We start from the raw sequence: 27,460 nt of genomic DNA on the forward strand, positions 1-27,460 counted from the left end.
GACAGGAGCTTTGAATGAGGGAATTAATTATAGCTGGTGTCTCCAGGAAAAAGAATCCCACTGTGGCATGGAGAATGTAATTAATGGGAGGTAAGTGCCAACAAATCACTCCTTAAAATATTAATGCTATCAAAGAACAGCTGGATAATGAGAGAAACTTGACCCTTGGGGGACCAGCAAAGGCTGCTGCTGCAGCAGAACTTTATGCAGTTATGACGTAATGAAATTCCTCTAAATTTTAACAAAAACTAATATTAAAAGGTGTGGTTCTGGGAAAGTTATTAGCAGTAAACATGTCATAATTTTTATCATCTGATTATAATCATTATATCTCATTTTTGCTGTGTTTCTAAGTGACATTTTCCTGTAATTGCTCAGGATATATATACAATTGAAACAACACTCCTAAAAAACAACTAGAGTTAAAAAAAAAGATTAAGTCTGGCAAGAACTTTTTTTTGTAAATAAAAAACCCAATATCTAAGAAATTTCTGCAAAACAATTTCCCATATGCTTAAACTATTTAACTAAAAAACTGTTTCATTGTTTGTTATTGAAAGCTCCAACTTAATTTGTTTTTACTTAATAGCTTCGTATTGTCCTAAGAAATATGTAACTCTAAGAGAGCAATAAAGTTAAATATTTACAGGGTCCCACTTAACGTGTGAAATGTTGGACATGTATTTTCAGCAGCCACATAACAAAATGCTAATCCCAATACCTAAAATTAGAAATCAGAAGTAATTATTTAATTGGAGTATACTTTAACTTAGATCAAAAAAAAAAAAAAAAAGAAATCGTTTTAATAGGAGATTTTAAAAAAAGTTTCTCCAGAATCGACTCGGTTCATCAGGAAGCTGCGAACGTGATAAATGCGTTTGGCCGCGCACCTTGTGTCGCTGGAGCTGAGAACACTTTGTTCCTTTTGTTTCACTCAACTTGCCGACATCTAACTCAGGGACACGGGTATGCAGCGTGTTTGACAAATAAGCCGAGATACACCGAACATATTCACACATACCAATAGACGATGATTGGAAGTTCAGGATGCAGTCAAAATAAATGCTTGCGTTTGGCCCAGGTTTCACATAACACCAGTTTCATAAGGCACTTAGGCCGCTAACGGAGCAGTGCCCCTGAAAATAGCCCACAGGGGACACATCATTTAAATAAATGTGTTTCTTTCCCTGAACAGAAGTTCAGTTCTGCTCAATTATCATTAATTTTGCTCCTTTATTTCCTTTGCGGGCGTGAACGGAGAAGTCGTGCTCTTTGAGGTTTTGCGAGCTGGCCTTGGCTGGCAGAGGTGACCGGCAATCCTTCACCCGGCGGAAAAAGTGCGAGTGTGTGTGTGTGCTTGTGAAAATGTGCCGTTCCTCCCAGAAAAAGTGGAAACGTAGGTGGAAAGTTCAGCACATGTTGGCGACACGTAAAAACCATGTTCTCGGTCCTGAACTAACTTTAGAAGCGGTATCCCAGGAACGAGTCTGAGTCTGTGCAACAGGGCACAGATGATTCGACAAACTTCAATGACTGCACCGCATTCATGCATTATATCCATTGAAAAGTAAATCCAGCGTCTCCACTCGCGCGCCCACGTGCGTGGATAAACGCGGGAATTCGGCAGCCCTCAACGTCACTCTGCAGAGATTTCCGGGCTGTGAGAGAGTTGGGGTGTGCGGCGGGGGAGGGGAGGGTCTGATATCCTCAGGTTGAGAGTCAAGTCCTGGGGGAGCGGCATGGGCAGGGGTGGCCGGGGAGAGGCGGAGGATGGAGCGCGAACCAGAAAGCGCAGAGGACCCTCGGCCCGCGCCGCACCCGCTGTGATTAGCTCCAGAGGCGCGATCCGGGAGGGCGGACTCTTTCTTAACCCTCATTGTCTCCTCCTCCCTCTTCCTTTTTAAAAGACGCCTTGCGGGCAGAGCTGTCAGCAACCCCGCGGCCGTTTGTACTTGGCCGCGGCGGAGCTGACTCCTGCTCCTGTGACAGATAGGGGCGGGGACTGAGCGGCCGCCTGTCTGGGGTACTCGCACGTGGGGAACAAATTCTTTTCCTCCGGCTCCTCTCGGGACCCGGCGATTGCCACAGGTTGGGACTCTGTGCGGCGCTGGAGTTGGCAGCCCCGGGCGCGATGGCTCCCTTGAGGAGTGGGGAGGGAGGTGGCCGGGGGGTTGGCGCGCCCCTCGCGCTGGGAGCGCTATGAGCCGGGCGAAGGGCGGCAGCGACAGCCCCAGCAACTGCCTCTGCCGGCGCCTCCCGCGGGCCCTCGCCAACTCGCCCCGCGCACCATGCTGACTCCCGGCCTGCGGAACTCGTAGTGCAGCCCCTGTCGCCTCCCCGGCCCCTGCTATCCCACGCAGGACTGGCTTCGGCCGCCGGGGCCATCAGCTTGCGACGTGTCCCTGGGGAGGCGGAATCGCTGTGCGCCCTGAGCCCGGGCTCAGCCCTTCGCTTTCCAGCTGCGTCCTGCTCCCGGCCGCCCAGGGAGCCCAGTGGCGATGAGGGCACTGCTGGCGCTTTGCCTTCTCCTTGGCTGGCTGCGCTGGGGCCCGGCGGGCGCCCAGCAGTCCGGAGAGTACTGCCACGGCTGGGTGGACGTGCAGGGCAACTACCACGAGGGCTTCCAGTGCCCAGAGGACTTCGACACGCTGGACGCTACCATCTGCTGCGGCTCCTGCGCGCTCCGCTACTGTTGCGCCGCGGCCGACGCCAGGCTGGAGCAGGGCGGCTGCACCAACGACCGCGGCGAACTGGAGCACCCAGGCATCACTGCGCGTAAGTGCGGGGCCCTCGGGGACATATCCCCGCCCGCCTAACGGCGGCGGCTGCATGTGTGCGCGGGAGGATGCACAGACCCAGGAAGGTCTATGCGGCTTCCTGGGTCTGTGCGCCACGGGGACGCGGCCGGGTGGGGGAATCAAGGGATGAGTGGGTGGTCGCGTTTCAGATCATGGTCCTCTATTCATTTGCAGTCCCGCTTCCCGCCACTTGCGGTCTCTGCGGGTCGGCCCGCAGGGAAAGTTTGCCAGGGACAGTGAGGAGCGCGGGGCTTGTGCCTGGTGGCCGGGGGGAAGACAGCTGGAGCTCCCGGGAGAAGGGTCGTGCGGGTAAAGCCAGGGTAGACTTGGGTTTTGGTGGAGGGGCCGAGGGTGTCCCATTGCTCGCCCTTGTCACTTCGGGAGCTTCGGGAAGTGCCGAATGCAGGGAATCGCGACTCTTGTCGCGCGCTCATTTGCAGCCCTTCAGGGCTAAGAAACCCCAGTCACTTTTTTTTTCTGTCTTATGATAGCGTTTCTAAGCCACGGCCCCGTTCTGCAGACTTCCTTTCAATTCTCTGCATCGAATTACCCTCTCCGGCTCACCCCCTATTGTCACGCCTTTCAGAAATGCCCAGGTCTTCGAGGTGGAGATTTAGAAACAGGGGTCGAAGGGGCTTCCCCGCCCCCTATTCTCACTTCGGAAAACACGGGTCAAATTTCCGCTCACTTCAGAGCGGAATAAATCACGACCCCAGCAGAGAAAATTTACACCTTGAAAAAAAGTTTTCCACCTGAATCGGAACATCAGGGAAACGCTTTAGAGCTTGAGGCGAGGGTTTTATGGCCAGGGAAACCGGAGAAGCGGGCGGAGCTGAGAGCGGCTGACACCCCAGGACTCCAGAGAGCCGAGGTCTGGAGCCGGCAAGAGAAGGTCGCCGGGAAAGGGAAGAGAGGCTGGAGAGATCATTAAGGGTTCCCCAACGGCCCCTCCCCGCAAACTGATAACCCAGAGGACAGGGGAGTCTGCCCTCCATTAGTGCTCCACTAGAGGGTGAATGTTGGGGGTCAACATTTCCAATCTAGAGGATTCTGGAAGTAGTTCTGGAGAAAAGATGCTCAGCGGAAAGTAGGGAAATCTAGGCCCTCCTGGCCTGTTAGAAAAATATAGACTCTTCCCCACGGCTTCACTCGCTCACCCTGGGGGACCCAGCTGCCCTCTGGGAGTAAGTGCAATTGCCCAGTCTGCAGCACGGGCTCCCTCTGCGCTCCCTACTCGGCTCGGATGCCAGAGGACAGCAGAAGGGAGAGGCAGTCTCCACACTCACTGAGTCTGGGATCAGGCAAACCCTGATGGACCTTGGCTCTGTCACTTGCCGGCGGTGTAACTTGGGCAAGTTACTTAACTGCTCTGGATACCTCTTCTCAGTTCTAAAGTGGGCATATTGCTCTCAAAGGAGTAAAGTTGTTGGTGACGTGAGAGTGTATGAATGCTGGAGCGCAGGGCTCAGTAAATGGTAGTTACTTACCTTTGCCTTGCCTTGCACACTGGTGCTAGTAAACAAGGGAGAATGGGAGGGACACAGAAGAGCTTATGCCTAGTAGCCCACAAATAATTGATAGTTACCTGTCCTTCACTAGCTCTGTCTGTGGGAATGCGCAAACTTCTCTGATGTATTTCCACATCTGGAAAATGGAGCTTATCATGTCCATCTCACAGGGTCTCCAAGAGACTTTAATCAGATAATGAATAAGAAAGAGCCAGGCACACAGTAGGGACTTAGTCAATGCAGGCTTTCTTTCTTCTACCTGTAAGCTGGAGGCTGCGTCTTAGCACCGCTCTATCAGGGGAGAGACCTGGAGAACTGCCCAAGGGGATGCCTCCGGGCTTGGAAATTTTATGTCTGCCTTGTAGAGAGAGAAGGAAATTGGAGTTTGCTCTGTTTGAGGGATGCTTTTATAGAAAGTCTGGGCCGTGGACACCAAGAATTGCCTGGTGATCTATCTAAAGTTCAGTCTGACTTCCCAGGCTTGGATGGGAATTGAGAGGCACGGCAGCTGGAGTGGGTATTCCAAATCTTTCCTGGAAAGAAGCAGCCAGAGCTGGCAATTTGTGGTGTATGGTAGGAGACACAGTCGATTGGGGCCCTCTGTGAATTTCTTTATACTGTTCTTTCTGGACTCTCATAAAATCCTGGGTCTGTGTGTAGAGGGGAATCTCATTTAATAGGCCTGGCTCTCTTTGCTTAGACTGGAGATTATTGAATGGGAGATGGATTGCCAGCCTAAGAGAGGGGACAAATCTCTTACTGCTCACCGTGATCAAACTACTAAAACCTGCATTTAAACCTATAATTATTTTAACCCCTAAAACTCAGCCTTTCCCTCCAGTGCCTGAACAGGAGAACAGATTCCGTTTTTTTTTTCTGACTTCCAGATGTGCAATATGATGGTTAATTGCTAACAGAGGCTACGGTATCCATTTTCTTCCTCCCTGCTAGGAGTAGCGAGAATATTCCATCATCACGGTTTGCATTGCATTTTGGAGGTTACCATTAACAAGCTCTGAAAAACTGAGCTGACAACAGTGATAGTAACTGAGTCTCCCACCTCTCAACCCTCAGCTGCCCAAGCAGAGTTCAGAATCTGGGAGATCCTCATCTGAGCATCTGTTTATGTCTGTTTTTGCCTTTTAGAGCCTGTCTACGTCCCCTTTCTCATCGTCGGCTCCATCTTCATTGCGTTCATCATCCTGGGCTCTGTAGTGGCTATTTATTGTTGCACCTGTTTGAGACCCAAGGAGCCCTCACAGCAGCCAATCCGCTTCTCACTCCGCAGCTATCAGACAGAGACCCTGCCCATGATCCTGACCTCCACCAGCCCCAGGGCACCCTCCCGGCAGTCCAGCACAGCCACGAGCTCCAGCTCCACAGGCGGCTCCATCCGCAGGTTCTCCTTTGCCAGGGCTGAGCCGGGCTGCCTGGTGCCCTCACCGCCCCCGCCATACACCACCAGCCACTCAATCCACCTGGCTCAGCCATCTGGTTTCCTGGTGTCACCCCAGTATTTCGCTTACCCCCTCCAGCAGGAGCCCCCACTGCCTGGGAAGAGCTGTCCAGACTTCAGTTCCAGTTGACACGCCCAGGCCATGAATCCACAACTCAGTCAGATGGCAGACAGGTGGAGCCCTGCTGCCATTGCCACATGCAATTCTGAGAAAATTTCCCTTGATCAGTGTCATGGAGGAGCATGCTAGGAAAACACAGCACCTTCTAATTTGAAAGTTCCTGGCTCCAATCACAGAAAGGCTAAACCAGAGAACTGTTTTCTGGTTTTGCAAACATGTGATCATTACATTTCAATTTATGCTACTTTTATTCAAAATATGCAGCAGTTTGACTTTAAAGTTGCAAACTGGCTAAAAACGTTTTACTGGACATTCAGCTATATTGCTTAGAAAAGGGCTACATGTTTCTTTTTCATATAAGTTGTTCATTGAGTTATGATAGGAATATATTCATAAATAAGCAAAGAAAAATACCTAATTGTAATTATCAAAGGTTCACTTAAAAAATTAACTATTAGGTAAACTTAAGGGGGCAGTGAAAAATCTATTTATGATTTCGGGAGTAACCTAACCATGAATAATATTAGCATAATGAGAACATTTACTTTTTAAATAAATAACTAAATTTTGTTTACAATATGAGTTTTTCCAGAATACAAGGTTTCAATAATCACATGAGGAGTTTAAAGTTTTAAATATATACTCAGACATTCATTGTAACACAGAGTGTATGTAAAATCATTTCCCCCACTCACTGGAGGGAGTATTTATTGCAGACTTTTTGTTCAGCAACATTTAGTGTTTCAGTGAAAGTTGGACAGTTGGGGCTTAAAACATTTATTTGTAAAATGAGCTATGTACAAATGTAAATATTTGTAATTTAATGTATTTACCACATTGACTGTACTAATTATTTAGTAGTCATACTGTAATTTTTATGTTAATAATAACTGGAGTTCAAAGTCTAGCTATTGGTATAATCATCTAATATTATATATATCTCCAGTGCCCCTGAATTTTATGTCTGATGACTATATATTTGGGCATATATCTTGTTGGATTAGAATAAATAAAATACTTTATGTTTTCATGAACTCTTTTTAAATTTTAATGTGATTCATTTTATCTCTTTAGCGATGTTTTTGCTATTCAATAAAAGGAAATGTTTTTAACGCATACTTCATATTTTAAAATTAAAAAAAAAATTCCATATCAGGGCTCGTGAAAGCAGCAAAGGAAGTGAATTTTTATGGAGGTCTCAGTCTACAGCCCTCCGATGTGTTTGGCCTGTAGAGAATTCATCATTAGGACTTTTCTCATAAGAATCTGGATTTCTGGCTTCTCATGACATAGAGGACGTGGCACCAGGGGTCCTGCACTGCCTTGGGGTCAGGTCAATCCTCTTCAGACAGGACACCTGCCATTTGCCAGCCTCCTGCCTGGTCTCCCCACCTGGCCCATCTATTTTTGCTATGCTACCTACCTGGCCCCTGCAGGTGTGGTTTGAAAGCCCAGATTTATAGGAATTCATACTATCATATGTCACTCTCAGTTTCCAAACACAATTAGTTAGAGGCAGAATTCTGTCCTAAGAGAGTTGTTTGGCCTTGTCTCTTTGTTTTCTAGTTAAGGAAACAAGTTCAAAGACATTCGGCCTCTGCTCAGTCTAAAGGCAGAGGGGCTCTGACTTCTAGTCTCCTGCTTTATCCTGTATCTAAAAGTGGCCTGACTTCCAGGTATCCCAAATTGTTCAAAATAATTAAGGAAAGAAACAGCTGCATGTAAAAGGATGAACATTTATACACATACTCTTGGGCGCACTCCTATACAATTAGACTAGTTTTATTTATGTTTGTAGTATATTGGTCCTTTTAATGGTTTTAAGGTTACCTTATTAAAGCTCTTATTATGAGCCAAGCATTAAGTATTAGTATGTATTAACTTATTTTATGCTCTAAACAACCCCAACAGAAAAGTGTTACAATTCCTATTTTAAAGATTTGAAAGCTGAGGCACAAAGGAATGAAGCAACTTGCCCAAGGTCCTGCAGCTAGTCTGTACTGGAGTTGATATGCATAAACAAACAGATCCAAACAGCAATGGAAGACCTGCTTTGAGATTTTGATGGTTCTGTGCACAAAATTCATCGGAGATTTTAAGAGCATAAGCCTAAGTTTCGAAGGCAGTGATTCTCAGCCCTGTTGGACCCCAAAATGAGCTCTCCTTAGAACAAATATTTTGTGACATCCCTTTATGAGTCCTAAAATGAAATTTATAGATAACTCACTATACACATAATTTTTAAAAATCAATACAATGCCCCAATGGTAAATAGAAGAAAGAAAGGGAAGTAACTTATTTCTAAATGTAGAGGTTTGGGCAGACTTAAAAAAGACAGATGCTAACCCCTTATTCAAAATCACCATGATGTGACAGCTTCAAATCCAGACGGATGCAGTTGGTAATTCTGGCAACTCAAATAAACACAATTGCACTGATGTCGTTAATGTGATTTTTCCCAGCAAAGTTTGATCATCCTTTGATTTGCACAGTGGCTGTATATCTGAAGAATTCAGTGTATACTAAGGCAGTGCAACAAATATACCTAAAATGGGATTACGTTTTTTTTTTCACCAGTAGTAATGGTGGACATTCCAAAGTCATGCCGATGGACATCAAGTCTTTTTTGTTGTGCGGGCTGCTTCCATGCATTGTAGGATCTTGGTTACAACTGAGTCCCCCTCAGTGAATGCCAGTAGCACATCCACCTCCGCCCCAACACTCTAATGCCGAAGATTCCCCCATGCAATTCTACCACGTCCCCTAGAGGGTGGAACTGTCCCCACTGAATACCATCTAGTTGCCAGATTTCTCTAGTAGCTGTACTTTTATTTGTCATCCCTTTGGAGAACAGTTTATGTCCCTTAGACAAGTTAATGCTAAGGAATTCATAGACAGTTCACATCTGCAAATTTCCCTTCCTGAGCAGGCTGCCCCAGTCAATTTAACTGGCCATAAATTGTTTAAAATTAGAGAGATGTTGTGTACCTCATTGCAATATGGCATTCAGTGATACTAGATCAAATCATATCACGAAGTAATTATTGATATGCAGTACATGCCTTTGACCTTCTCTCTGGAAGCCATGTAGCTGGTATCATTATTCACAATTTTAGGTTAAAAAGCCTATCCTGTGGCAGATTTCTAGATATTGTCCCATTCAACAATTCTTTGCTGAACACCACTTATGGGTCAGGTGCTGAGTGAGATGAATAAAAGGTGATTAAAATGCACTTCCAACTCAGGGAGCCCCCAGCATCATGACAAAGACAAATACTTGTGATAAAATGTTATAGATGCTTTATAAAAGAAGCATGTTATCTTTTTCTGCTCTTTGTGGTAACTGCGATTACAGGGGAGTGCAGGATACCCTGGCAGCACTTACAAAGGACACTGTTCATCCTGGAGGTGCTGACATTGGACCTGAGCCTTGAAAGACATGTAGAACTTGAATGAAGAAGGCAGGGCAGAGAAAGAAAGAGAAGGCGGCTGGAAATAAGGGAAAAAATATATCAGGCAGAGTAAAGAATTCATAGAGAGGCACAGAAGCACCCACCCATGAGCCTGAAAGAACAAGGAACATTTAAGAACCCAGAAGAAGGCCAGGCACTGTGGCTCATGCCTGTAATCCCCGCACTTTGGGAGGCAGAGGTGGGTGGATCATGAGGTCAGGAGACTGAGACCATCCTGGCCAACATGGTGAAACCTCGTCTCTACTAAAATAGAAAAAATTAGCCGGGTGTGGTGGGCGCGCCTGTAGTCCTAGCTACTCGGGAGGCTGAGGCAGGAGAATGGCATGAACCCGGGAGGCAGAGCTTACAGTGAGCTGAGATTGCATCACTGCACTCCAGCCTGGGCGACAGAGCGAGACTCCGTCTCAAAAACAAAAACAAACGAACAAAAAAAGAATCCAGGAGAAGAGTGAGGCTGGAGAGAGAAGCGGGGGCAGATTAGAGATCTTGAACACCATGGTATTTGAATAGATGTCAAATGCAAGAGGGAGTCTGGAAGGATTTTACACGGGAGGGGATGGGATCATATCTCCATTTTAGAAAGGTTAGGCTGCAAAGGTCAAATAAAATCTTTTGGAATTTCCAAGGAGCTGCTCATCACAATCTGCTAAACCACCAAAATACAGGGGAAACCTGTCTGATTTTGTTACTTTCAGAAAGAATTTGAATCCAACATCCTCATGCCACGATTATTGTGAAAAATAGAAGTTCTGCATTTTGAAAGGTCGTTATGCCAATAATGGATAACATTTATTAAGCGCCATGTGTCCCAAGTGCTTTATGAATTGTATCACCGAATCTTCACAACCCTGAAGAAGGGATTATCATCATGCCTATCCTGCAGATGAAGAAATCAAGGCGAGAAGGTTAAACACTGTGCCCAAGGACAGATAATACCATAGGGGACAGATCTGAACCCAGGTGGTCTACTTGGAAATTCTACATTCTGTGTGACATTAGACCTAGGAGGTCTAATTATGTGAGGAAAACAAAAATATCCAATGTACTTTTCAGAAAATCTATTGGGGAAATAGTGATCAATTGCATCATATTATACATATCCTATTGATATCAGGGGATTGTAAGTCAAGGAGAGCTTATGCTGCATTATGAAAATGTGGAATAAAATAAAGCATGAATAAAAACACTAGATGATAAATATTTCTCCCTTTACACATGAGAAATGGGATTCCAGAGGGTGATTGAGCATGGATTTTGAAGCTGTAATGCTTGGGTTAGTTTTCTGGCTCTGTCACTTAAAAGTGGAGTGACTTTGGGCCACTTAAATTCACTGTGTCTCAGTCTTCTCATTTGTAAAATAGAGACATTAGTACTACCTTTTTGCTTATGGTTGCCTTGAGAAGTAAGAAGTTACAGACACTATCTCAGGTCACTTGCATTCTAGTGGGCAGAAAGCTGTGTAGTAAGGATAAATAACAGAAAGCAGATGAAATACTTTAGAATAAAAATGAAAGGCTAAGTACTGCGGGAGGGCAGATATCACTGTTGATTAGGGGTAGGGAACAGAGAAAATGGTCCTACAGTTTGATCAAGTAAGTCCTTGATAACCCATGGGCCCCTTTGATACTTGGCCAACTTCCTGCTCGTCTGGAATAGGGTATCATCTCATCCTGTTGGGTACTCATGGTCTGTACCTTTCTTTCATCATCTGCTTTAGAGAGCACATTCGTAGCCAGGTGTGGTGGCAGGCGCCTGTAATCCCAGCTACTTGGGAGGCTGAGGCAGGGGAATCGCTTGAACCTGGGAAGCCGAGGTTGCAGTGAACTGAGATCGTGCCATTGCACTCCAGCCTGTGTGTCACAGTGAGACTCCGTCTTAGAAACAAACAAACAAATAACTGTTCCTTCGAGACAAATTTATTTTAAAATAAATGTGCTTTTCTAACCAAAAAAAAGCACATTTGACATAGTAAATTTGCTTTAAAATGGTTATGTTCCAAAGTGAACAGATTGTACACTTGTCCAAATGGATAATTCCTTATTTTCCCCACCTGTTTTATTTTTGTTGTTATTAGCTACTTCTCATGGTGGAGAATTTACCAGGTTGACTTGAATCCATAGGAAATTTTCTAAACTGAGATAATCAAAAAACTTCCTGAAAGTAGATACAGTCACAACCAGGAATTTGACAAATTTCACTGGGTTGGGATCATTTTACCTTTGCATAATCTAAAATATTTATTTAGTATATGTTCAGGAAAACTAATAATTTACAGGCATGTTAAACTATTAAGGGAACACACTGTTAACATATTTTTGTATGTACATGGCTATTTTAAAATTGCAATTAAACAGTAGTTAATGAAATTATTCTGACAGGAAATCCTTATTTAAATTGCTAGTTTCATGACTTGAAAGTAATAAAAACTGAATGGCAAGAGGTATTTCATATTTTCCAACAAATTTTATTAGCCTATTCATGAAATTATCCAGGTTAGGAAGACCTTTCTTCATTAAAGTGAGGCAGTTCTGTGTTACTGAAAACTTTAGAGACGCCCTATGCATATAAAAACAAAATTTAAATGGAGATGACATATTGAATTTATGGAAATGTATTTCCAGTTTGCTTTTTGCTTATGGTAGTATTAGAAGGCATCTTAAAATACAGGTCAGTGGAAGCACGGGCTTATTTTAAGGAGAATGGAGTTGAATGTGAAAATTATTTGATAGAATTCAGAGGTAACATATCCATGAACTGTTTTGCTGTGGTTTTGCATGGAGGTCCCCACCCAATTGTCGTCCCTGGGAAGACTGTGGGAGAGGACATGGGGCTCCAGGCAGGTAAGCACGCATGGTCTCAGTCTAATAAAATCAGATGCTCCTCAAATTGCCTCTCCAGCGCCTCTTTGAGAACTAATCCTATTCCAGTAATTTACCTAATTGTATCTTCAGTTGTTTCTCTTTTACCAAAGGACACTTATTTTTGCTGAAGTGATTGTTCTCATTTCTGATGCTGTCTATACTTTTGTCTCATGTGCTCAATTTTATTATTTTCTGGTTACTGCCTTCAAATGTTATTGGCTAAACTTGAGCACTTTCTCATGAACTTAGAACAGTTTAGTTGGTTTAGAAAACAAATTCATCCAACATAAAAGGTTGAAACCATGAATTAGCTGTTTATGTGCAAGCTGATTTAAATATGCAACAGGGACAATCCTGGGAGGCTTTTCGTACTGAAGTGACAAAACACAGTAATTTTATTAAAAAATTCTGCTAATTATAAAAACTACCCATCTTACCAAACTAGAGTTAATACACTCCATTTCATGTTTTATTTAGCTGGATTAAAATGAAGGGATATTTTATAAATCACTGGGATACACCTTCTCAGACTAGTTACTGCTGGATTTGAAGGTTTTAGAAAGCAATATAATTTCTAGAACTAGCAATCAAAACTTCAACAATTTTAAGTAATGGTAAAGTTTATTTCATTTTTAATAACAGAGGACAAAATGTTTAAAATTTGCAGTTTAAAACATGCACATTCACAAAAGGCCAATGACACATAACACTGCATAGAAATAATATTACTCAATTTTAATAACTATAAAACACAGTGCATCAAACATCAAGATAAACAAACCTGAGAAAACTACTATAACCACAGATTCAATACTCTCCACTCATGCAGCTTCACAATTTCTACAGCAGTTTCAGCAGGAATGGTTTTTCAGGGAGCTGAAAATACTACTTTATCTTTAATGCAAAACTGCAGTTTTCTGTAGTAGCTGCCTTCCAAGGCTGCCCTGTTTTTCTTAACCTAATAAACTTGAAAATGTAAAAAATGACGATTAAAGTAGTTAAACAACAGATAGTATTTACTGCATTTATGGCTTCCATTTAGAACCATGAAACATAAAAATATTATTTTTAACTATTCTGCTCACATCTTTGCAAGAACAGATTTACCTGTGGAAAGTTGCTGTTAATTCAAAGTAAGCAAATATGAAATCTAGTTTTCCTACTTAAGGGAGATTTATTTACTGAGAAGTTTTGGGAGCTTTATTAAGAAAAGTTCTTAGAGGCAAGCTAAACAAAAGATTCAATTAAATTTGTTCAAATTTCTTTGTAAAATAATCTACTTATTAAAAAAGTTGTGCAGAGGACCAATTAATTTGTCTACTGAATTTTAAATTCCAGGTAGGCCGTGATAGAACTTTACAAGGCAGAAATAAACATCAAGATTTACAGCAATAGCCATGCATTGGCCTGGATCACTTTAAATATGAATTCATGCAAACCATAAACCTATCAAAAACACAGCTGTTCTCATACAGAAAGTAAATCAAGACGAAATATGGAAAACATTTATTTCCCTTCCTTCAAAATTTAACTTACATTCCACTTTAATAGCTGTTGAAGGTTAATTAAAATGCAGCAAAGTATAATAACATTACACAAGTGACTTCAGTTATTTTAATGTGAGAAAAATCAGACTATGGTATCTTACGAGTCATTATAGAAATGTTCATCATTAAAAAGCATTTATTAGGCACTGAACTGCATGGTATTACACCTTAAGTCATTTACAAAAAGAATTCCTGGTCCATGTGATGTGAATGGGCTGGGCACTTTCTCCATAAATTTTGTAGATGACTATTTGTAAGATTATACACTTAATAGGTTTGAAAACCAGGAACTATCAAAGGGCAACTGCACAAAAATAAACACGATTATTTAGCTTTGTAGTAATTATGACATTGTCATAATTTTAAAACTATGAATAATACAATCTATTACTTTCTGACTAGCATTCATTTCCCGAAAAAACATTTTAAATGACAAGTTGTAAGTGTTGTACAGTGCACGCAATGCAAAACAAATTATCATGTGACTTTCACATTGGATATTTAGAATGCTGAACGGCAAAATTAAAGTATAAAATTTAATGATCAGAATGCTGACTGATTTCCATAATTCATTTCCCCTCTGGAAATTAAAGAGGAATCACTGATTCCATTTAATGACCATACAATTCATGTAAATGGCTAACATTATTTAGCAGAATACACATTCACCTGACTTGATTAGAAAAAGTTTTCCATTAACTTAGCAACACTGCTGAAGCAGTGTCACATTAGAGCACAGAGTGGAGGTGGGAGGACGGGAAGTACATATATCATTTAAAATTTACAACGTTCCTGAGAAACACTGTTTTCCTAATAATATCTACAATATAACATCTTTCTGGGTGTGAGACACCAATATATTTTTATATGTATATATAAAACATTTAGAAAGTCCATGCTCAATACTACTGTATACTATTCAACATTAAAGAAGCAACTTCCAGCTTTTCAATGCTAAATGAATGAGGATTTTCTATTATAAGTCGTATTTTCTGAATTGTAAACATTGTAAAGCAACTGTGTTAGCATTTGCCAGAGTCCCTATAAGGAACTTTTTAATTGAAGAGTACGTGCCCTTTATTTCAAAAAAACACATGTTAAACGTCACATTGACTGTTTATTTCAATCCTGGTAAAACCATGTGACTTTTCTCCAGGTTAAGGAAGGTTTAAAAAAATCAGACTATTTTCTCTAATTTAACACTGTAAAGTCACTGCAATTGCAATGTTATATTTTAAGTTTCACCAAGAAGGTCATTCCCTGTCCCTCAAACCCCAAGTCTCACCCAGGAAGCAAAGAGACTGACAACGTCAATAATTCAAAAACAGGACGATGGGACAAAGAGGCTCAAATTAGTCACATTTCAGATCATGTTACACATTATCAACCGTAAGTATTCTTCTCATGTTTAAGAGCTCCACAGAAACAATCCACGTTTCAAGATTAAAATAAAACTTACATTTTTAAGTCAGAAAATCCAGTTCTATTATATCCATAATGTTTTTATATTAAAATTCTGCAGAAGGGTGCCACTGATGAAGTGAGCGCAAACAGAAGCAGCTCTTCTCTATTAACAGAATTAAACACTACAAAGTGTTTCTCTGGAGGGGTGCATTTCACTCTTGCTTTCTTATTTTTTGTGGTTTGACCTCAGCTATCACCACTGGGAAGCCCAGGAAAAGCTGCTCTGAATATTCATTCATTGGACAGGTAAAGACTGGGACTTCAGAATTTTGAAGACGATCTTAGACTCTTACACCTGTGGTCTTGCTAGATGTGTTGATTCATGACTCTCTCAATCTGTACCCCAAACAGGAAGGGCTTGGGAAGTAAAGTATGTAAACGTGTGTTCCCTTAAGGTTAGAATTATGTATATGTGTTATAACCTCTTATTTGTAGAAAATGGAGAGGCATACTGGTAACTAAGGAGCTACAAATACAGACAAGGAAATGACATATATCCTAATTTTAAATCTAGATTGAGAAAAAGGGTGAAAAGAATGTGAAAATATTAAACTCAAGAAGCGATCTGAAAAAAAATCACCTCTTCTCAATTCTAGTTGACTTTTTTTAAAAGAGAAAGTTCTACCTATTTTGCTGGTAAGTCCATGTAAAGGCAAGCAGGCTTTTGAGTAAAAGGCAAATAGTTTGCTTCAATCTCTGAAGTGTATCTGAAAACTAATTCCTTTTTTTCAAATGAAAGTATTATTTAAAAAATAGTGTAGAAAACTGGTTGTGGTTTTTAAACAGCCCCTTCATTTACTGTTGGTAGCAAAATAGCCATTTTCGGATGTCTTGTAAATGCTGAAAATAATTGAACTGAAGATACATTTTAAAACATACTAACAAAAGCTACTCATGATGAACGTGTCTTTTGACTGTAAAGTTACCGGCCTGAGTAAAATCCGCATTTTTTAAATGGGGAAAATGTACTACTTATTTGTCCCAATAAGCAGCATGTGACGAATTTTGGGAACTATTTGATGAGTGAACTGTGAAATAATTTTCAGTCTTCAGTATAGGGGGCAGTCACCATAACACTGGGTGTGCTACACAAGACAGCAGGCATCTCTAGTGGGAACTGGAACACAGGACAAAAGCCCATGCATTTATCTGACATGTTATTCCAAATATTGCAACAGAAGCTTTGGAAATCCCACGTAAATACGTAGCATATGTTTCTTAAGAGGAAAAACTTTAAGACAAAATGACATCACTCAATCTACTGCATTAGCCAGATTTTTAGAAAAATCTAAATGATGATGAAACTTCATCAGAAATACCTGAAACATACATAGTTTGAAAAATCAGTGTCATAACAACAGAGTCACATTAACACGTGTGTCCTCTAACAAATAAACACGACAAACAACAAAGAAGCATTTGTAAGGCCAAAGGTGCAACATCACCGATTTTAGTAGCAAATGCCTTGAAATATTCATTTTTGTAAATCACTCTTACATTTGGAAAGTCAGGCATGCAGATCTTACAGCGGAACTGGAAGTAAACTTTCTCTTACATTTCTGGGCATATGACTACTGAACTAGAAAAACACTTACTGAACCTCTTTGGCAAACATTTATCAAGACAATTTTGGACACAAATGCTTGTTTAGAAGTTTTGCTCAGGAAGGTGAGTCAGTTCCTTAAGAATGCTGGTTTGTTTCAGCATATCCTGAAATCTAAGTCTGGATACCAAGAGTCCCTTTAACTAAATATCATTTAGAGTTTTTTAATGGTTGGTTACCTTGTGGTACAGCCAATAAATTGACAGTCAGTTACAGCCCCACAGTAATGGCATAAGAATACTGACTTATTCTCCGTTTAAGAAAGCCCTCTGGCAAGATACCAGGTCATTTTCAATTTCCGTTTACAAAGACTTAGCAAATACCTTAAAAAAATCCAAAAGAGATGGTGTTACAGTACAGTTGCACAGTGCTTATGTCTATAATATACATGAATCTGAATGTCCACCAGCGAGATGAGCTCAGATCCACCTTTCCTCTTCATGGACCAGACTGGAATTGGTTAGCAGACTGCGGTGACCACCTGGTAGCTCTCCTTAGAGAGGTAACAGAGCCTGCCTTTCAGGCTCTCCCCATCACCATTCATCGGGCCTCTGTTTCGTGGTATCATATGCTCTTATCACTTCAGACTGTGAAACGATTCCATTTTCATCTTGAGAGAACGCATACCCATCTGCAGGTTAATGATAAAACAGAAATTCTCACAAAGGCACTGGAAACCACCGTTATTCTGACTTTTGGGTATTCATTTTCTAGCCTGGGGAACAAATGCAGCCTTCTCACATTCAAAAGCATGGAGACACTGATTTTTAATGCCTAGAAAAGATACAGACTTAACTTCAAAATAAAGAGTGGGATGATCTTAGGTTGCCAGTTTAGATTCTAGGAATTATTCTCTCTAGAAGACTGAGTAGGCACCCTCAATTCCCCTAAATCCTCTGTCCCGTAAGTCAACTCCAATTCTTCTAATTTTTGCTTCCCCAATTCTGGAGGGGGTGAGGGAGTTGAGTCAAGTGGGCTCACATATTTCCACATAGGTCAGGTGGATGAGAGGAAAGGAAAAGTGATATGTAGGTGAGGTGGTGAATAATGTAATTGATTCAACCATCCCACCATATACAGTCCCTTGGTATCTGTGGGAATGGCTTCAGGGACCCCCTTAAATATCAAAATCCACGGATGCTTAAATCCTTTATATAAAATGGCACAGTATTTGCATATAACCTACACACATTCTCTCGTAGACTTAAAATCATTTCTAGATTACTTATAATACTTAATACAATGCCCTCACATCAGTTCATTCTAGTGGATTCAATGTAGTATTTCGTCCATGGCAAGTTCAAGTTTTGCTTTTAGGAATTTTGTGAATTTTTTTTTTCCCCCTTGAATATACTTGACTCACAGCGGGTTGAATCCACAGATGTGGAACCCACTGATAGAAAGGGCCAACTGTACATCAAAACATCACCTTGTACTCCATAAATATAGACAATTATTGTTTGTCAATTTAAAAAGGCGAGGAGGAGGAGATAAACACAAATAGCTGCTCATGGTGGCAAGTGGTCTCCTTCCTTCAGAGGACATTCCCCTTGGCTCTCAGCATCACAAATAAACTCACTCACGCCCCGACATGGCATGGGCATAAGGAATGACCCCCAAGGGGATCACATCTTTAGAAAAGGCCTCTTGAAGTATAAAGAGCAAAAGCATTAGACATGAGTATACGTAAGTGAAAATAAATTATAAGTGGAAACAACATGAAACAAAAGATATATTACTCACACAAATACATTTACTACAGGGCTTTACATTTTATATTCTTTTTTAGATCTTGAAATGTTAAGAGGGCACAATATCTAATAATGTCTTACAACTCTAAATATTCATAAATATTTCTGAAGGGGAAAATATATGCTTCCTTGTGTTGTATGAAAGCTGAAAGGCTCTTGCAAAGTTATTCAAGTAGAAAAGATAACAAGACAGGGGCAGCTTTTAAGAATTAAGATTTACTGGCTTTAAAGAAAAAGATTTGAGGAAGCAAGGAATGTGGAAATACTGTTTTTCTTTAAGTGAAACAGCAAGATTTTAAAATTAACTATCTCTTCTGTTGAAAGTGAAATGGTTCTGACCAATGGATTTTCTGTTATTTACAGGTTACAAATATGCAAAACTTGTTTTAGACATTAGTTTTAAATAAATATCCCTAAAGTCAGGATACTGTATAAATGCTATGATACAGCAATGGCAGATAATTTATTTAAAAATAAGAAACTCAAATACTCACGGAGCAGGTTTTGTTGCAAGGATTCAGAGCGGTACAAGTTCACGTGGTTCTTCTTAAAGACGTTCTTGAGCAGTTGCGCCTTCTCGGTCAGGCTGTAGAGCAGGTGCAAATGTGTGAAATGAATTATCAACTCAGCAGAGACCCCAGTGTGCCCACAGGACCACCAAAGAGAGTTAGACTTAAACAAAAGACTGCTTGAGAAATCCGTAGCCTAGTGATTCTTTTTACACATTTTCTCAGATAGCGAATGAAATTTCAAGTATTTAGACAGACTTTTGAGGCCATTTTCTCCCTAAGGAGTTTGGTCCCCAATAATCCTTCTCCCAGTAAAAAGTAGGATCTCCTCACCACCCCCCACTCAGTTATATTTAAGTCAAATGGCAACACAGAGCCAGTAGAACACAATTAAAATAAAAAAATACAAAACATCAGTAGTGTTATTCACTTTTAAAAACTGACTACATATATTCTAAGCATGGCAATTTTTAGAATAAAAAATTAGTTATTACTATTTTTTTCAAATTTGGCACGTTTTGGTATAAAATATTTTTTAGTTAAAAATATTAAAGTAAATATTAACTAACATTACACAAAGACGACATTTCATAGACTTTTTAACTAGAAGTTCACTACCACTAATATGGTATGACATGTGTTCCTTAATTTTATTTTAAAATAAACTATTTTCAGAAAAATAATTATGGTAGGTGAAATAACAAGGAAAGTACTTTTCAGTAAGTGTTTAGAATAGTTGTCTCCTCAGATACAAATCCAGATAATTATGTAACTTCTAAAAGCACATTGTAAAAAATAAGGCATCTTCTCCCCCAACTTCCCGTAAAACAGTGTCTCACACAGTAGAAACTCAAATATTTGTTGAATACATGAAGTTGAGTAATAATTCTGAAATGTACTTATAGACATCATCCATCTTCCAAATCATGCCATTTCTTCATTGTTTTATAAAATTTTGTTTTGATATTAAAGAACATAATAGGCATGAGAAACAAATAAGTAATCCATATGTGTTGCAGCAAATGTTTATGCAATTTTAATAACTGGAACTGATTCAGCTGAAAAATTTCCATCTTGTGTTTTTCCCACTATAAAAGCTTTAGTTAAATTGCTGTGTTATGTTAGTTCTGTATTTTGCCAATTTTTCTAAGACCCTGAAATGAAACAATATCATATACAAAAAAAGGATCCTCTGCAAAATGAACTCACTGTGTAAATGAATTATGCAAACATTTAGGCAAAAACCGAAGAAAAAATATTTAGAAATGTTAACATTTGTAGTAATCTTCCACATATATATTTTAAAGTCTAGGGAGGTTAACTGGTATTATTGGACATATTTTATTGTCATTGGAAATTAGCTACATGAAGCCAAGAAAACTAATTAATCTAAAACTCCAGCAGTTCTGCAAATAGTTGTAAAACTTGTTTCTGTCAGTGAAATAAACAGATATGAGAAATGAGAAATGGCCATTTTTACAGAGTTGCTTTCTTACTCTACTCTTTAAATGATCTAGCATTACAGACCCATGGACCCTGAGGGACACTAAAATATGTAACTGCTTTGAGGAAGTCGCAGCTTTAGCAGCAGGTGGTCTGATTTCCTTAGCAGAGCCTTGTGGATGGGGTGCTGGAAAGTCTTTGGTGTTTCAAACCGAAATGACTACGGGAGACTAGAGGATGGCAATGTATCATTATGCAGCATCTTCTTCCCAAAAGACATTTTCCAGGTTTCAGGCTGGCCTTCCTAAATGCATAATACTTTAATATTACAATATTAAAGTGGTAAGAAGGCAGACATGAGAATTTAGTCTTTCATATTACAGCAACTGAAATACATAAGGTAACATAATTCCGTTTTGTACAGTTCATATAAAGGCTCTCATTAGCTCTTCTTTTATATCAAGTTAACGTACAGCATTAAAACAAAGCAGTAAGAAAGTCTCTTTCTTAAGAAAGAAGCACATTACTCAGGAAAGATCATGGGCTCTGGAGTAGGGCTTTGGTTTAATTTTGCGTTGGCCGCTTATTAGCTGGGTCACCACAGGCAAGCTTTTCTCTGTCATCTCCTATATATCAGGAGGGCAGTACTTAACTCTCAGGCAGACTGTGAGGATGCAGGGAGCTGTCAGCACAATGACTGACACTTAGGAAGCACTCAACAAATGCTGGGCCCTCCCACCTTTACCCCCAAGATGCTGAGAATTTATTATAAAAAATCAACTAGAACAGAGATCATCACCAAACAAAAGGTACTTTGTAAGGAGTATTTTTGATGCCTTGGTTTCTAGTCAACATAAGCGCAAGGTGAGATGTGTGTGGCCGCACATGGGTTTTAGTTTATAATGTTCTCATTCTACCTCTTTACTAAGAAAATGACTAGATTTTTGTTGTTTTGTTTTTCCTTAGCTATTTTGAACTTCTTGCTTTAGTCCTGTAGAGCAGAGTCCCTCCTTCAGAATATAAATGCCATTCACAGGAGGTTGCTAAATAAATAAGTGATGATGAGTTGTATTTCTCTAGTCTTATCTTATACCTTTGGGGAACTACTCATTTCAACATCTATGCAATTCTGGGCCATCAATGTTTATAGATACTGATACTACTATTAAGGCACATTATAAAATATATTTATGCTAACACTAATAGATATATTAAAAGTTCAGTTTTAGTGGAACAGCTTAACAGTGTGAAAAGACAAAAAAAAAAAAAAACACTAAAGATACCTTCTCACTAAAACCACATTTTATTCACAACTCTTGACTAGCAGTTTTACGTAGTCTCTTATAGTCTTTCATTTACATACCAAGCTATGTAAATTTTGAGTTTGTTTAATGCAATCACACAACTACTACTAAATATTGTTACCTTATTTCCAAACCCACCAAAATGTTGCAATTTAAACATTTGGTGGAGGTGAATATAAAGATAACATGTTTAAAATAATATTTCAAATACTAAAAAATGTCAGTGTTGGTAAAAACAATTCACGGTTCTGGAATGTGTTGGAACGTGTTGTCTTAAGGAATTTTCAGTGGGAAACTTGAAGAGGAATAAATTTGCATTTGTCTACATATTGGGTTGGTAAGCTATTTAGGTTGACTCATTAAAATAAATCTCCAAAAAGTACGTAACTATCTATTCATGGAATGTTTAATGTATAGCATGCGATAGCTGTCCTACACTAGAGTAGCTGTGGTGGCGGAGAAACAAACAATGAATATAACAGGCCTATCTCTGCCCTGGAGCTGAAAACATTTCAGTGTTCTGTCACTTTTCTTTCTGAATGTTGGACAGAACCATTACCACAGTGATGAGAGAAGGCTGAAGGAAACATTTGACAGATCCCTGTGTCCTCAATCCCCACCAAAGTATTTAAGTCATACTGATATAAAATCGAGTGTGAACACTGAGAAATAAAATTTCCTTTCTACTAGTTCTGGAGCAATGTTAAAACTGCTTTTCATTAAGATGAACAATACATCAGAAAGGTTAGAGAGAGCACTGTCACCATCTACACCACCGAGTTCTCTGACACCTCATATTCCCTACTCTCCCTGCATGCAAAAGCTGTAAACAATGGCCAAACGGTAGTGCCAGGCAAATCAGTGAGGACTGACCTGAAGATCCTAGGCTAAAATTCTATTTAGTAATGGCCAATGATGATATGCTGGCTAATATCTACAGTGAGAAATAAAAAAGAATTATGAGTCTCATTATTGTATTTGCCTGTCTATGAAATGCATTGCTTCACACATACTCCAATGATATCCAAAAATAATTGTCCTGCCTCCAATGAGCCCACAGTGTCCATCATTTCTTACTGTAAACTTTTGGATAAGGTTTAAATGTTCAGGACTAAGATTTGGGTTATTTTACTTTTTTTTTAAAGTACAATTTCCATTTTATTTTTCTCCAGTGGACGGTTTTTCCTCAGTTCTTAAGAACTCAGCTCCTCACATGGACTTTGGTAGAAGTCATGAGGCAGCAAGGTTTGGGTTATTTTAAACCTTCAGGAGTAAGGTTTAGGTTATTCTCTCATCATTGTAGACTTGCATTTATTTCTACCATAACCCATGGCTCAAAAGCATGCGTATTTAGAACATACTTAGATTGATTAAACATATTTTTCCCCTAAAATGTAATAAAATGAATCTAATTTGCAGGGTAATATGGTAGGTGGCATACTATTTCCACTAAAAATGGCTGTTTTAACTAAGATGATTTTTTCTGAAAATGAACAAAGATGAGAAATTATTGTAAATATTAATCTTCCTTAAGTGCTTACAATTTGTTTTTCTGACATTTGCATTTTATACACAACTTGAGTTTAATAGTCATACTTACTGAAGATTAAAAAAAATTGGGGATGATCAACTCACAAGATCTTTCTTAAGAACTGCATCATTGTATGACAAAAAAGTAAATGATGGTTGCTTTGGATATTACCTAGTTTGGGAAGTACAAATTATACAATTCTATGTTTTTATGAATCAGATTTCTGTTTCACAGCCCACAGGTCAACCATCAATTCAACAGTCCTTTCTCCTACTCAGCAATCCTTTCGCCCACTCTTTCTTTCATCCATTCTTTAGTTTATTCTCTTAACTATTCCGTTCATCCACTCAACAAGTATTTACTGAGTGCTACTAAGTTCCTGGTGCTGTACCAGGTGTTGCATTGCAGCTATGACTAAGACATGGGCCTCTCTAGAAGCTCAATCTAGTAGGGGGAAAATAAAAACATACATAGAGTAAACTAATACTTTATAATGCAATGCGATCAGTGTACCTATAGAAGTTTATACAGAGTATAAACAGAGTATAATAGTACAGAGATAGTAGGCTAGGAATTATATATTGTGAATGCAAACAGCTGAAAAAATTGAATCTACATTGGGTTTGGAAAGCTGGGAATTGGAGTGCCTAGTCTGTAAGAAGGGTACTGGCTCCCAAACAGGGGAAGAGCAAATGCAAAGACTGGAAGATATAAAATAACATGGTGTTTTGGAACCAAAGAAAGTCTGCTATCATTAGAATTCACAAGAATCACAATTTCTTCCGTTTTGATAAAGTAGATACAAAATTTGCTAAGTTTTGGCTGGGTGCAGTGGCCTACGCCTGTAATCTCAGCACTTTGGGAGGCTGAGGCGGGTGGATCACGAGGTCAGGAGTTCGAGACCAGTCTGGCCAACATAGTGAAACCCCGTCTCTACTAAAAATACAAAAAATTAGCCGGGTGTGATGGTGTGTGCCTGTAATCCCAGCTACTAGGGAGGCTGAGGCAGGAGAATGGTGTGAATCTGGGAGGCAGAGGTTGCAGTGAGCCGAGCGAGATTGTGCCATTGCACTCCAGCCCGGGTGACAGTGCAAGACTCCGTCTCAAAAAAAAAAACAAAAAAAAAAACTGCTTTTTTTGAAATCTGAAATCAATGTCATTCTCCAAGATTCCTAAAATAATCCAGGGGGTAAAATCAATCCAACAATTCTTTAACCTTAGAGTGCCATTACTTTAAGCGTGAAGATGTTTCCATCCAGTTGCTATTTCTCTCCTTTCACAGATCTTCCCCTTGCCTCCCTCCTCCGGGCACCTGCCATCAAGCGCGAAGCCACTATGGTTACACTGATCATTAACCTTCTGATCACCAGTGGGCGGCAATGGCAACATGGAGTACATGCTGGTCCAGGGTTTTTTGTCTGGTATTCAGCTGATAGCTAACACATTCCTGAGTTCTTAGGAAAAACTAAATAGCTATTTTAGGCAAATGAGCGAGGCAGCAGCAGGGAATTTATCTGATGCATTGCCTATGGAGAAGTTGGTGGTCATTTATGCTGGAATTCACTTCTTTCCTTTTTGGGCTCTCTGGCTTATTTTATTTAACAGAAGGAGCTACATATATTACAGACTCACTGAATGTTTAGGACCTGGGGGTCATTACACTGGCCTGATTTATGAATTGAAGTCATTGGTAGACAACAAAAAGACAAACTAAGTATCACGTGGAAGGGCTTAATGTGATTTTATTAACATACTTACAAATCTGGAAATTTACTACTAAGGATAGTAACAGTATTAACAGTGGCCTTTCCCTAATAGTTATGAATACATTGTTTTATTCACAATTTCATGAGCTAGGACTCTCTTTTTTTTTTGAGACAGAGTCTCGCTCTGTCACCCAGGCTGGAGTGCAGTGGCGTGATCTCTGCTCACTGCAAGCTCTGCCTCCAGGATTCACGCCATTCTCCTGCCTCAGCCTCCCGAGTAGCTGGGACTACAGGCGCCTGCCACCACGCCCAGCTAATTTTTTGTATTGTTAGTAGAGACGGGGTTTCACTGTGTTAGCCAGGATGGTCTCGATCTCCTGACCTCGTGATCTGCCTGCCTCGGCCTCCCAAAAGTAATCCCAAAGTAATCCCAAAAGTAATCCCAAAGTGCTGGGATTACAGGTGTGAGCCACTGCGCCTGGCCAGAACTCTTACTGTATTCTTTTTATCGCTAGAGAAAGAGAACTGACATAATTAATTTACTAGCTGAATTCACTGACAAACCGCAGGTACTTTCCTATGAGGAATCCTGTGATGCAAATTTTTAGATGAAGAAAAAGGTGGAGGGAGGAGGACACAACCCTGAAAGTAGGTATTATCATTCCCATCCTGTACACTGGGATGCTGAGTCAGAGATTAAGTACTTTGTCAAGTTAGTAGTAGGCTGTTTTTTGCAGCTCTATTATATTTTTGAACAAATAGCAAAAGGAGGCAGAATTGTGAATGGTTCAGAGCAGGAGCTCTGGGATCAGCTGGCATGGACTCCAGGCCCAGATCTGTCACTAACAACTTTGGGAACTTCATCTCTTGAAGCCCCAGTTTCCTCATCTGGAAAAAAATGGAGATGATGGATCTGTATAGGGTTGTTACTGGGATTCAGTGAGATAGTACACGTAAAATGCAAGGGAAGCACCTGGCACGAAGTGAGCGCTCAACAAAGGTCAGTGCTATTATTTTCAAAAAAGTGGCACACACTGGTGTGTGATGTGTTCCTTCAGCATAATGAGAGCAAGAGAGCTGGAAGCCAAGGTCTCACTGAGTTCTGACAACTACTCCATTATGTCAAAATGAATAACAACAGTGAATCATGATTAAGGTGACATATACTAGGGTAAAATATTTCCTATAGTTTAGCCAAAACTTCAGCTTTAGTATGATAAAAATGAAGAAAAAAATAAATTCCTGCTACTATCTTAATAATTGTCTTTTATTATAGACTGCAACTAATTATAATTTCTTTCTTACAATGCTTTGTGAATTTAGTGGATTTGAGTAGCTTTCTAACTTTCCTTTATTTTTTGGAGGGGGTGGTGTAAGGAAGAGAACTTGGGATAGGTAATTCACTTCATATATGATACATATCTAGGTCAGTTCCTAATAACTACTGAACCACAAATGCAATTATACAAGGTAATTTGCCTTATATCAAACTATGATTTTGATTACATACTATTTTTTTTTCTGAGATGGAGTCTCGCTCTGTTGCCCAGGCTGGAGTGCAGTGGCTTGATTTCGGCTCACTACAACCTCTGCCTCCCAGGTTCAAGCTATTCTGTTGCCTCAGCCTCCTGAGTAGCTGGGATTACAAGCGCCCGTCACCATGCCTGGCTAGTTTTTGTATTCTTAGTAGAGACGGAATTTCACAATGTTGGTCAGGCTGGTCTCGAACTCCTGACCTTGTGATCTGCCCGCCTCGGCCTCCTAAAGTGCTGGGATTACAAGTGTGAGCCACCACGCCTGGCTGATTACATACATTTTATTATGGATACTATTTCAAGCTAAAAGTCTTTTTCTTCTCTTGCAGTTTAATAATACAATAATGTTTGTAACTGCCATTTATTTAATGCTCATTAAAGACTTTGCACTATGCTAAGTTCTTTATAATACTTTATTCAACTCTTACAACTAACCATGAGGTAGGTATTATTGCCCCCATTTTATTGATGAGGAAAAATTGAGGCTCAGTAGGATTAAGCAACGTAGCCAAGGGCACACAGTTTAGAAAGCGACAGATTTAAATCCACATGTCTCTGACTCCCAAACCTGTCAATGACACTGCCAGCTTGATGCTGACAAATACAAGTCTTATCACTTATTTCCAACCACTAGTACAAGATAAATTTAAAGTTCATTTGGAAAAGAATATATTCACTGTGTATTTTACCTTTTTCCAAGTACAACTGCTCCTGGGTCTTGAGATTTTGCCTCCAGCTCCTGAACTTCATCGACTAATGTTTTAAAAGCAGTCCTCTTGATACTGCAAAAAGAAAAAAAAAAAAGGGATTTGCATGGAAATACTTCTGTGAAGACTTTACAAAACTAGAT

At 40.1% G+C, this 27,460-nt stretch overlaps 2 protein-coding genes across 5 annotated transcripts in view; one reads left to right on the top strand and one right to left on the bottom strand.

Moving 5' to 3' along the window:
• Positions 1-1,638: 1,638 nt before the first annotated feature.
• On the top strand, positions 1,639-6,917 carry SHISA3 (shisa family member 3). Its single transcript, XM_003832231.5, has 2 exons — positions 1,639-2,775; positions 5,453-6,917. Exons 1-2 carry the CDS (start codon positions 2,499-2,501, stop codon positions 5,890-5,892), a joined length of 717 nt encoding a protein of 238 aa, XP_003832279.2. The 5' UTR covers positions 1,639-2,498; the 3' UTR covers positions 5,893-6,917.
• Positions 6,918-12,819: 5,902 nt separating this feature from the next.
• Positions 12,820-27,460, bottom strand: part of ATP8A1 (ATPase phospholipid transporting 8A1) — a 252,519-nt gene continuing 237,878 nt past the window's right edge. For all 4 annotated transcript variants that reach the window (XM_034958523.3, XM_003832229.4, XM_003832230.4 and 1 more), the window contains 3 exons: positions 27,300-27,392; positions 19,077-19,168; positions 12,820-17,462 (listed from right to left, as the gene is read on the bottom strand). In XM_034958523.3, the coding sequence (XP_034814414.2) occupies positions 17,365-17,462; positions 19,077-19,168; positions 27,300-27,392 (283 nt within the window). In that variant the 3' untranslated portion in view covers positions 12,820-17,364. The remainder of the gene's footprint in view (positions 17,463-19,076; positions 19,169-27,299; positions 27,393-27,460) is intronic.

Source organism: Pan paniscus, chromosome 3 (assembly GCF_029289425.2).
Source record: "Pan paniscus chromosome 3, NHGRI_mPanPan1-v2.0_pri, whole genome shotgun sequence".
NCBI lineage: Eukaryota > Metazoa > Chordata > Mammalia > Primates > Hominidae > Pan > Pan paniscus.